Source organism: Vulpes lagopus, chromosome 2 (assembly GCF_018345385.1).
Source record: "Vulpes lagopus strain Blue_001 chromosome 2, ASM1834538v1, whole genome shotgun sequence".
NCBI lineage: Eukaryota > Metazoa > Chordata > Mammalia > Carnivora > Canidae > Vulpes > Vulpes lagopus.
The window spans coordinates 61,907,058-61,920,418 of NC_054825.1; the positions used below are offsets into that span (position 1 = coordinate 61,907,058).

At 33.4% G+C, this 13,361-nt stretch overlaps 1 protein-coding gene across 1 annotated transcript in view; it reads right to left on the reverse strand.

Annotated features, from left to right (window-relative positions):
* UNC13C (unc-13 homolog C) overlaps positions 1-13,361 on the reverse strand; it is a 586,599-nt gene that overhangs the window by 176,826 nt on the left and 396,412 nt on the right. The window contains exon 22 of the mRNA XM_041745721.1: positions 3,842-3,927. Within this exon, the coding sequence (XP_041601655.1) occupies positions 3,842-3,927 (86 nt within the window). The remainder of the gene's footprint in view (positions 1-3,841; positions 3,928-13,361) is intronic.

Genomic DNA, 13,361 nt, shown 5'->3' on the forward strand with positions numbered 1-13,361 from the left:
GAAATACTGAAAAAGAAAGAAGGGAGAGAAAGCGAGTAAATTCACATGAATATTCTCCTAGGGGTTTAAACCTTAAATGACCCCTGAAGGAGACTGCTTTGAGAATTTGACAGATCTTTTCCTCTTTATATAAGAATAGTGATAGTCTCATCCTATTAGCATAGTGCTTTTGTTTGAAAAGTGCATTTAACATATTGTGCAATCCTCTCACCAACCTGGGGACTCCTATGGCCTTTTTCATAGAAAAGAAAATCAAGGTTTGAAGGAGCATAATTGCCCAAGGTTGCAGAGCATGATAAAGCTTTCTGAAGTTAGGTTTCCCAGACTCAGATATCTTGTTGTTTCCCAACTTGCAATTCCACAAATGTTTAGTTTGAACATGGCAGGTATTCTATCCTTGTCTCCAAGGTGCCATGTATAGGATTGTCCCATTTGCAATTCACTTCAAGTAAACAAACACATAGTGAGTTTCTATTACAGTTCAATAAGTACAAAAACGAAGAAAAACAATCTTTGAACTCAAAAGTCTTCTCTTCTGGTGTAAGAAGTAGATGCGTAAATCATAAACTGCAATCCATGTTACTCCCTTTCTATATTTATCATGCCTTCTTGAAAATCTGTGTGAGTGCGCAAATGTAATAACTATTGAGTTGTACACTTTAAGTTGGTTGAACTGTATGGTATACGAATTATTTCTTACTAAAACTGCTATTTAAAAATAATTAATTAATTAATTAATAAAACTGCTATGTAAAAAATAAAATTTAAGAAGGAGACTCTTGTCTCAAAAAAAAGCTAAGATAATTGCAAGATTATTTACTCTTGGTCTTGGATCTGATTTTTGATGATACAATCTCAGCATTTTGGGATACTCTGCTTATACAAAATTTTTAATCTATAATCAGTAAGCATCTAATCAAAGTTATAGACACTTTACCTGTAGCATTCCTGTTTTAATCGATGTTTTGAACAAATATTGAATTTTTGAGATTAAATTCCTTAACAGAGATACTATGTTTAATTTTTTAAAGTAACTACTTATTTTTAAAAGTAAATGTAACATAAAACATCCATTAGTTACACAAATGTTTCTACATGAGCAAAGAGAGGACTTGCCTAAATAAAATGTGTGCTGGAAAGTAGTGCCACCTTGGAATGGTTTAAAATAATCAGATTCTTCCAAAATGTGGGCAGGAGTCTCTCTGTCCATTGCCCACCCCTCTGATCCAATGTGAATGTTTCACGTTACAGGTCAGAGTGATGACACACAAAGTTGTTGACTTCTTGGAATGTTCTCAACATCACACAGTAAAAGATCACAAGTGGAAGTCTCTCCTCCTCTGCTTCCTACTCCAGTGAGCTAGGATTACCCAGTAAAGTCTTTATTTAACAAGGAGTTACTGTAGTTTCTATTTTGTAGGTATCACTATAGCCAGAAAAATTACGTTGTGGTGAAGAAAACAGACTGTTCAGAAGCAATAAAATGTACACTCACAGACACAAATAAAAGATAGTAATTGCTTGCTATACAACCGATTAAAATAATAAGGTTATTCCTGGCAGTGACTTTGGATCCTGAGAGGAAATGACACTAAACTGAGTCCCACATGGCTACTGCTGAAGACTGCTGGGAAGAGAAGTCAAGGAAATAAGGCAGCTGGTGGAAAAGCCCAAAGAACTTAGAATGTGATGTGGAAAAGAAAGGAATCCACAAAAACCCTACATGTTTGACTTGAGTAACTGGATAAATGGTCACTGCAATATGTGCAGGAGGAAGAAGTGGGTTTTGACAGGGGAAATTAAGAATTCTTTGTCGATTTTATAAAGTTTGAGATGCCAGAAAGACATTTGAGAAGGATGGGGGAGTGTAAGGAATAGAACCAAGGGAGCACATGCTAGTTGAAGAAACGTATTGGCCTAGTGTACTGGTGCTTGCCATTTGACTTAAGAGTCTCCTAGATTTCAGAGAGAGAACTGAAGCAGAGTGGTATGAAAGGATGTGGTTGGTGGGAGGCAAAAAAAAAAACCCAAAGAGAATGGGGTTGATACATGATGTTTACATTTTAGCAAAAGTAAAACAAACAAAACAGTGATACAATGAGCATGAACTCTGAACCAGTCTTACCTATTAATCTATTTTCATATCACAGTCAAAATGCTTATTCTAAGTTGCAAATCTGAACAAGATATGTACCTCTGAAATCCCTTTACTGTTTCTTGTTTTCTTTTTTTTTTTTTAAGATTTTATTTATTTATTCAGGAGAGACACAGAGAGGGAGAGAGGCAGAGACACAGGCAGAGGGAGAAGCAGGCTCCATGCAAGGACCCCGATGTGGGACTCGATCCTGGGTCTCCAGGATCACGCCCTGGGCCAAAGGCAAGCTCTCAACCACTGAGCCACCCAGGCATCCCCGTTTCTTGTTTTCTTAGCAGAGAGTCCAACTCCTCACCATGGCCCACCAGGTCCTGCATGCTGGTCCCTGACAATTTCTCCAGCCTCTCTTCTTGTTACCTCTTGCTCACAGGACTGCCTGCACTTTTCTCAAATGTACCTTGTGCTCACTTTAATCGCCAATGCTCTGTCCTCTGCCAGGACAGCACAAAGATGCTTCGTGCTCATCTCTTCCCAGAACTAACTCCTACTTGTACTTCAGATCTTTGTCAGAATAATAACACTTTTTCAGAGGAAGTCTGCATTGTCCTCCTGTCCCAAATATGAGTTAGATGCTTTTCCTCCAGACATTCTATTATCATTAACCTCAATCACCTCATATCAACTGTGGCTTCCCTCCATAATTTTGTTGAGGGCAGGGACCATGGACATCTTGTTCACTGCTCTATCCTCCTCCCTGAGTACAAGGATGGATATTTAGCATTTAGGGGCTCAATATATATTGTTGAACAAATAGAAAGAAAGTTTTCCCCTAGACTGTAAATTCCTAGAGGACAGGAAACCTAGGCTGGCTTCTGGTTCTCTAACGCTAAGCAATGTGAGAGCTCAAAGGATATTTGACAAAATATTTTAACTTAGAGTTCTATTTTATTTTTAAAAGATTATTTATTTAAGATATATATCTTAAATATATATACATATGTATATATGTATATATGTATATGTGTAAATATTTATTTATTTATTTGGAGAGAGAGAGAGAATGTGTGCACTCACATGCATGCATGCATGTGAGCAGGGAGAGGAGCCGAAAGGGAGTGAGAGGAATGGGGAAAGAATCCCATGCAGACCCCATGCGGAGTGCACAGGTGACCACACTGGATAGGGGGCTGGACCTCACCACCCTGAGATCATGACCTGAGCCCAAACCAAAAGAGTTATAAGATTAACCTACTGAGCAACCCAGGTGCCCTTAGAGTTCTATTTTAAGATCTCTGTTTCCCTTATGACATTTGGACTTATTGAGAACAAAGTTTCTGGCAAAGAGCCTTGCCATTGTCTTTTTGAAAACTTTGGTAAGATTTTAACTTTCATAGCCATGGATACAATTTTCAACTCTATCTAGACAAATTTCTGGACTAATATTACTCACGCTTCAATATGGCTTGCTTTGGTAAATGAACTGGCATATGGTACGCATACATCTGAGTATTATACTATGTATGAGTGAAATACTTATGATCGTGCAACTTAGATGACTTGATTAAACATGTATGTTTTTTAGGGCTTTTATATACTCAGAGACTTCTATTTGCCTACAATGTGGAAATAAATTTTAGAATTAATCACAGCATTTTAATGCATCAATTCTTTACATTTAAAATCAAGAACAAAAAAATCACAATTTACCTAAAACGTGTTCTAAGACATATGGATATTTATAATTACCTTCCAGTGCATATTTCATATCTTGAGCAAAAAGGGTCCACATAATTTCAGCACTTATTTTTCCCATGTTCAGTTCTTGAGGAAATCTAAAACAAACATATATATTAGTACATCAAAATGAGAAATGTGCCTAAAAAATGAAATATGTCGCTTGACATATATGCCACAGTAATTGTTATATAGTTCATACTTTTATTTATTAGATTTTTCTTCATAAACTTTCACAGGTAGAGGAAAAGCTACATACCAGAGTGTGGAAATAAATACAGTTATTTGGTGCTGGGAAAATAGATACCCTAACATGAATCTGAAGTAGTGATGCCTGGGGCTTCTGATGGATGTCTTAGGCTATGCATTTGTTCTAAAGAGTCCCTTTAGTTTTACCAAGCACTCTATTTTCATATATCTCAATTTTGAAGATAGAGCATAATACTCTGAGTACCAGACACCAGGTAATACCCAAAACAACACCTTACATTCATCTGTTAGCCATTTTCCTTAAAGCACACTTGAGTGCTTCCATTCTTTATTTGCTTAAAATAAACTTTTTGAGAAGGCTCCTCACTGCTCTGGTAAAATGACCCACTGAGGACCCATTAACCAAGACTCGAGAAATCCCAAGCATGTCTGTGTTTTAGATCAAATAAACTTTAGGATTAAGATTCCTACTGCTACTAAATATGCATTCTGTTTGTATGTGTTTTCAGTCCTAGGATAAGTCTCCTAGTAATATAAACCCAATAGATACAATGACTAAGTCTTTTCATTATATTGAAAATACCACATGCCAATAACCAAAAACATTGCTACAGGTTATCTATCACTCCAGTGATACATTTTGAAAAACATGAATCAGCCTTACTTTTAAACACAATAAATTTAGGACTTTCAGAACTGTACCAGTTCCATATTTTTAAGGAATCTAAATCCTCAGAAAGAACAACTGAAGCATTTTGATGGCAGAGGGTTGTCTTAACTTTATGTTAAGACTGAAAGTATTTTCTGTTCTAACAAATATTTAATATATACATATATACAAAAAATAATATATACTAAAATATGTTAAGAAACAAAAATAGCTCTCACATTCTTTTATATTTTTGAGTTTAAATCAAAAAAAGAGGAATACAATTCTGAATGCAGTAGGAAGTGTTGCCTAATTAACATGACCTCAATATGACCTCAAGTAAGAAAAACAAAACACTGACACAGAAAAAACTATTCTAGCCCAACTTTTCACTGAAAGCAAGTGTGTTTCATCAGATATCCCTTACCAACTGCCATCAATTTGTCTAACAATGTCAATTGATATTTCAAAGCTTAAATGCAGAATCTGTACATTTATCAACTATTTAAACTCAGAAAACTTTCTATGATGGGAAAAATTAATATAACCCGAATATATGCAAATTAGTTTTCAATATTAAAGTTTACTCTATGGATATAAAAATAACCTTAGGCAAGTAATTTATTTCAACAGTTTTCATTGTGGATAGCCACTAACATCACACAATATGTAGCATATTAATTTTTATGTAACAATTATGTAGCAACAAAATTATAAGTGATAGAACATAACGAGAGGGCTTTAAGCTCATAAAAGGAGGAAATTGGTTATTTTAATTTTTAAATCAGGAATAAAGAACATATTAAGTCACTTTATAATGATCTGATATTAGAAAAACACAGACATTATGTAAAAAGAAAACTGAATAATATCTCTCATAAAAATAGTTGAAAAATTCCTCAATAAAAATGGCAAATAAGATCCTACAATATATAAAAAGGATTATACATCATTATCAAGAGAGAGTTATCCCAAAAATGCATTGTTGGTTCAACATTCAAAAATGAAGCAGTGTAATTTATTGTATTAATGGACAAAAGAGAAAAATTTGTTGTCATCTCAGTAGGCACAGAATAAGTATCTGACAAAGCTTAACATTCATTCATGATAAACAAACAAATAAAAACTCTGAAAACTAGAAGTTAGAGGGAAGTCAACCTTACAAAGAGAACAAAAACTTTCAACTAACATTATACTTAATGGTCTCATACTAAGTCCGGGATCATAGCAGTGATATTTATATCACTACTCCTATTAGACATTATATTGGCATTCCTAGAGATTAAGAAAAGACAAGAAAAACAAATAAGACAGGGCATATAGATAGCAAAAGAAGGAATAAAATTCTATTTGCAGACAACTTAATTATTTATGTAGGGAATCCTCAGGGAAAAAAACCCTAAAAACTAAAAAATAAGCCACTAACTTGGTCCAGCAGGGTCATGGAATAGGAAGTCAATATACAAAATAATTGTATTTCTATACACTAGCAATGAACCATTAGAGTTTGAAATTTAAATAATAGTATCATTCATAATAGCACCAGAAGCTATAAAATACTTAGGTATAAATCTGAGAAAATATGTACAAGATTTATATGAAGCAAACTACAAAGTACTGAGAGATACCAAAAAAAAACCTAAATAAATGAAAAAAATATATTGTACTTGTGAATGGATATACTCAGTATTCTTAGTATGTCAAATTTTCCCTAGTTGATTTAAAGATTCAATGAATCTCAATCAGAATTTCAGTAGGATTCTTTTTTGGTGGAACCTGACAAAGTGATTCTAAAATTTACATGGTAAAGCAAAAGATGAAGAACAAAAAGTGTTGTTTAAAAAAAAAAGCTAAAGCATTACATCACCTGTGTTCATAGCTTACTATAAGATATAGTAATTAAGATGATGCATCTTCAGATTCAAGTTTACTTAATTTTCAGTAAGATGTCCCACTGATTCAATGGGGGAAATGGTAGCTTTCAACAAATTGTCCTAGACTAATTTGGTAATCATATGCAAAAAAATAGACCTTGACCCATACTTTACAAAATATAAAAATTAACTCAAAATGGATCACATACCGAAATATAAAACCTTAAACTATATAACCTTCTAAAACAAAACATAGTAGCAAATCTTTATGATTTTGTATTAGGCAATGGTTGCTTAGATGTGATGCAAAAAGTTCAAATTATAAAATACTGATAAACTGGACCTTATGAAAATTAAAATCTGTTTTTCAAAAGTACTGTTGAGAAAATGATAACATAAGCAATGGTATAGGAGCAAACAGCTTGCAAAAACACATATCTGATAAAGGAATTTTACCGAGAATATATAAATTACTCCCTAATCTCTATAACAAAAAAATTTCCAAATTCAAAAACAGGCAAAGAATTTGAATGACACTTCAGCAAGGAAGATAATTAGATGAAAAATAAGCATATGAAAATGTGTTCAACATTACCATTAGGTACTTTCAAATTAAAACTATAATGTGATACCACTATATGTCTACTAGAACAGCTTAAAAACAAAATGAAACAAAACAAATCCTGACAATACCAAGGGCTAGCAAGGTTGCAGAGAGCTAGAGTGCTCATACATTTTTGGCTGAGAAAATGTTAGAATCAGACTGGAAAGCAATTTGGCAATTTCTTATAAAGTTAAACTTACATTTAACCAGAAGTCCCCCCCTAGGTATTTATCCAAGAGAAATGAAACTATATTTATAGCAAAAATTGTACATGTTGCTTAATTCTTAATCACAAAAAACTGCAAACATCAATGTCCTTCAACTGATGAATGGATAAATCAGCAGGAATAGATTCATAGATTCACAGAATGTAATTTATCAAGCAATAAAAAGGGATAAAATATCAATACATATAACAATGCAGATGAGTACTAAATGAATAATGCTGAATGAAAGAAATTGGATTTGAAAGCCTACGTACCATGATTCCAATACATTGAAAAGACAAAAAGCAGCAGAAAATATATCAGCAGTTGCCAGTGGCTTGTGTGAAGAACAGTTGATTATAAAGGAGTATGAAGAAACTTTTGGGGTAATAAACATATTTTATATCTTAATGCTGATTAGTTATATGACTATGTGTTTTTTATTTCACCGATTTCTAAACTAGTTAATGCTTCTGAGGGAGAGGGTCATCACATATCCAACATGCTTTCCTAGTAAACACATGTGTATATCATAAGAAATTCACTGAGATAAAAAAATATCAATTGATGGAAGAGATAAGCTGTGCAACCAACCCAGTTAATGGTTGTAATTACCAGAAAAAAAAAAAAGACTCCAAACGTATCCTAAAAGATTTTTTCCTTTAATATGGACGCTTTAATGAGATTACTTCAAAACAAGAAATCTAAAAATTAGCTGTTTATCTCAAGACTTTCTCAGTTGCATAATCCATCAATGTCAAGTGAAATTTTCATTCCTGAAAAACTGTGGGTTAAAGGATCATATCACTAGTATTAAATCTTCAACATGGCCAAAACCTAAACCAAACCAAGCCACCATTTAAAATAAAAACAACACACTAGGAAAACATATACAATATATATAAAAAGCAAAGGGATTGTATTAATATAAAAGAAACTGTTACAAATCAATAGGAAAAAGATGAATATTAGAAAAAATGGCTAATGGAATGAATGGTTGCTTTAAAAAGAGGAACACAGGGATCCCTGGGTGGCGCAGCGGTTTGGTGCCTGCCTTTGGCCCAGGGCACGATCCTGGAGACCCGGGATCGAATCCCACATCGGGCTCCCGGTGCATGAAGCCTGCTTCTCCCTCTGCCTGTGTCTCTGCCTCTCTCTCTCTCTGACTATCATAAATAAACAAAAATTAAAAAAAAAATTAAAAAGAGGAACACAAAAGCTTAAAAAACATAGGAAAAGAGATATTTAACCTTTATAATAATGAAATTTTCATAAAATAGTGAACATTTTTAACTGAAAAAATTTGAGATTAGAAACATTAAAATATGGTAAAAAAGGGATCCCTGGGTGGCGCAGCAGTTTAGCGCCTGCCGTTGGCCGGGGGCGTGATCCAGGAAACCGGGGATCAAATCCCACGTCGGGCTCCTGCTGTATGGAGCCTGCTTCTCCCTCTGCCTATGTCTCTACCTCTCTCTCTCTCTCTCTCTGTGGCTATCATAAATAAATAAAAATTTAAAAAATATGGTAAAAAAATTAGGACTTCTTCGAGCCTGTGTTTTAAAGGTCTTCTAATGACACTCTATGGGCTTCCAATGCTCATGCAATTCCAATACCTTGTTACTCCCATTTCCTTCTGTCCTATATCCCAGGAGTCCCCTCTCTGGGCTACATCATCCTGATGTTATATGAAATCACAGAATAATATGCAACTATCAAAAAGAACAGGATAGATTTACTTGTATTGACACAAAAAGATGCCTATCAGGCAGTGTTACATAACAAAGCAAATTACAAATCAGTATACATAATATGATCAACATATTGCAAAACAAATACAATTTATATATATTTAATATGTGTATAATAAACATTAAATCAATATCTATGCTTATATGTACAGAGAACATGAGCTAGAAAAAAATATACCCAACTACTGAAAATGTATAAGACTTGAGTGAGGCGGGTTCTTATGTTTTTTTATTTTCTTTACAAAAATGATGCATAAACATAAGAACTTTTATTTTCTGTCTTATGGCTCTGTGAAGCTGAATAAGATATTTTTTATAAATAACAGAATTATATATATATATATGCATATACATATATTTTTTTACCACAAAATTTTTAAAATCACTTCTCTTTTGAAATAAAATCAATAGGAATTCTACCAAGTATATATTTTTAAAATTTTTATTTCTCACAAATCTGTATTTGATTATTAATATTCTCATTTGACAAGTAAGTGATTGGTGCTCAGAATTTCAGCACTGAGCTATTTTCCCAGAGTTCATGATCTCTCCAATAAAGCAGAAGATATTTAATGATGTTTCTCTTCTTTCTTTCTTTTTTTATACTTAGAAGAGATATAAAGGTAACTCTGATGATATTCATTTTAGATTCAAGAACATTAGAGATTAAGAAATGTGTCCTAGGGAAGCCTGAGTGGCTCAGCAGTTGAGTGTCTGCCTTCACCCCTGGGTGAAGTCCCAGGATCCAGTCCCACATCAGGCTCCCTGCATGGAGCCTGCTTCTCCCTCTGCCTGTGTCTCTGCCTCTCTCTCTCTCTTTCTCTCTGTCTCTCTCTCTCTCTCATGAATAAATAAAAATCTTTAAATAATTTTTTAATTAAAAAATGTGTCTTAAAACATGAAACAAATCAATGGCAGAATCAGAAATATGCTTCTCAACCATATTTTTCATTCTTTTTTTAATGACAGTAACAAAAATTCCTTGGAACTGAAAATGTCCTCATAGATAATTTTGTGGTTTTTTGTATTCACCTATTAATTTTGCCTTAAATTATTTACAGTTTGAATTATTAGCTTCATATTTTATACACTGGTTTCGGTTTGGTTGTGTTTACCATTATCTATGGAGATAGTGAATATCCTATGCTAGAAAAAAAGAACTCAAACCATATTTTACAGGTTCTTCTGAAGTCTACATTTTTATTTTACTTTGTTACTTCTCTATGGTATTTTTGGTGCATTTCAAAATATTTCTCTGGCTCTTCTATATATATATATATAATCTAGTTAAATAAAAAAAAAAAAAAACATCGCTTATTTAGCCCTGAATCTAGACAATAAACTGAATTCATCAACCTCTGCCACAATCTACAGCATCTTCTCCTTCCCACAATTCTGTGATTCTTCCTCTGACAAGCCTGTGAAATCTGTTCCTCTCCCCTCTACTAACACATTCCATATTCAAGTTTTAATCCTCACTTGCCTCAAGAATTGCTTAGTTTATCTATTTGCTTCCTTTTCTCCCTCTTCCACCACAGCTTTGTATTATTATGTAAGTTACCTCTTAAAAGCATAGGCCATGCTATTTCAACAAAATTTATTTTTAATTTTTATTTATTTAATTTTTAAATTATTTTTATTTAATTTTACATTTTTTTTATTTCTTTTATTTTTTAGGTCATAATATTTCAAACCACTGCTTTAAAACCATCAACTGCTTGTTATACATGCATTAGCATAGGAAGGTATCAATTCATTAATGTTACTTTTCTGACCAGTAATGATCTCACAGGACTTTAACTTCTATATCTACCTTCCAACATTTTTCATGTTCTACCTACTGAGTTTACTTATAATTTCTCAACATATCTGATTGCCTATATCTTCTCATCATTTTCCCATATCTCTTCCCTCCTTTATTTCCATTTGATCATAACTGCCCCTCCCTTCAAAGCATACCTCAAGTATCACCTGTCTCTGAAGTCCTCTGTTATACTCAAGGCAGAATTAGCAGTGATTAATTAGCTGTGAAGGATAAGGGCAAAGAAAAGGGTACCACAACTATAAACTGAATCATAGCTCACTTAATATTAGGAGTTAGTGATTGTGTTGGCAATTTTCTACCATGTAAATTCCATAATTTTACTGTTGACATAAGATTTAACAGTATAATTTCACTGACATTTGCTCTATAGTTCAAAACTAATAAAAATTCTATTTTTCTTTGATTAATTGTATTTAGCATTAGAAAACAATCATCTGCACTTAGAATCTCTTCATTATCAAATGATATTAATTATGCTTATACAGTCTTCTAAATGTATACATTTATTTCCTCTCCATGTGATTTAGACAATTCCAGAAGCCAAAATATAACCTGGTGACAGTATCTGCAAAGCTAAGTTTCCACAACAATTTCTTTACTCCTACTACCTACCCAGGGAAAAAAGAGGAGAAAAAACTTCACAACCATAAGTAAAATACAGAAGATGAATGAAACAAATCTGTAATTGGAGTGAGAAGAGAGGCATCTAGTATATGTCCTAATAGATTTTATCAAGCTCCACATAACTGCTGGTTAGATTTTGTTTCCAGTTTTTAAGAGGGCACAAAATAATCATATTCTCCCAAAAAGTGTTTTTTTTTTGCATTGTGTCCAAGTTTCCCTTATCAATTTGCAAAAATCTAATCTCACATTGGCGAATTTTATGTGCTTTATCTGTGGTGTATCCCCAGTACCAAATCGTGATGTAACAGGTAGAGTTGTTTTCTTCCAAAACACTTCACACAGTTGAATATTTCTGCCTTTTCTTTGGACTAGCTAATAAGTACAAGCAATCTGTGTATTTGTTTGAGGCTTCTCTTTCATGTTTAACACTAGCTTTGCTAATTTGTCTGCACGATCCACAGCAGTATAAGGTAGTGGTTTAACTTCAATGCAATCCAAAACATAGATATTTGATTTCTCTTTTACTACTTAACTAATTCACCCAGTAGATGAGTAACCTCTTAAAACTCAATGTCTTCATCTGTCAAATGGGGAGGATAATAAATGTGCAATTTTAGGTTTTTCCAGGGTCATTGTGAAGATGAAGTGATGTTTTACATGTAAATACTCTGTATGGGGGAATCCCTGGGTGGCTCAGGGGTTTGGCACCTGCCTTTGGCCCAGAGCGCGATCCTGGAGTCCCGGGATCGAGTTCTGGGATCGAGTCCCGCGTCAGGCTCCCAGCATGGAGCCTGCTTCTCCCTCCTCCTGTGGCTCTGCGCCTCTCTCTCTCTCTCTCTCTCTCTATCATAAATAAACAAATCTTTTAAAAAAAATACTCTGTATGGCCACTGGCACATGGTGAGCACTCAATAAAGGTTTGCTGATAATAAAATTTTAACTATAAATGAAACAGATGAAAACACTATTTAAGTTCCGTTGATTTCTAATGTGAACAAAATTATCATAGAAACCAAATGGAAGTTTACATTTGAATTTGCTAGTTTTTAGTCTCCAGATAAAAAACAAGTTGCTAATAAGATTAACAGCAATAAACTTGATTACAGAGGGAAATTCTTAGTACTCACAGGAGTAAACTGGTTTCACAAACTTCAGAAATCACCAGTAGACTCTAATGATTTATATGCTAATCACAAATTCCAAACTCTGAAACAAGTAGTTTGGAAGAGGTTTTGACTTCCACAACCATTCCCTAACTTCCCAAGTATTATATGTACTTAAAAGTTAAAACAAACACACATATGACATATTACCCTTTCATATTTCATTATTCATATTTTAAAAATATAATTGGCTCTCCTCATACTGATCTGAATTTGTGAGGTTTTGCTGTACACAAATTAAATTCTCTAATATATAGCTCCACATCTTCATTTTCAAAGCACTTATAACTTAGTCTATCATTTCTAAAAGGAGGCTAATGAAACAGCTGATCTATTCCAACATTATTAGAATGTCTCCTGTTTTTAATTTGTAGCAATTAATAAAAAACATAAATGTTTTAAATCTTGAATCCCATGAGATGTAATTTAATAACCCAATTTATTATCTGCAAATCTCTTAGTGAAATAAGAAAAACAATCTACTACTGCCAAATTTGATAATACCTATTCATTAGTCACAACAGACAAGATTAGACTCCATTAAATGCGAATTCTTATTTTGATATGCAAAGGTTGTCTTTGAAGAAAAGTATTCTTTGTTACAAATGAGTAAGCAATGGTTCTGTTAC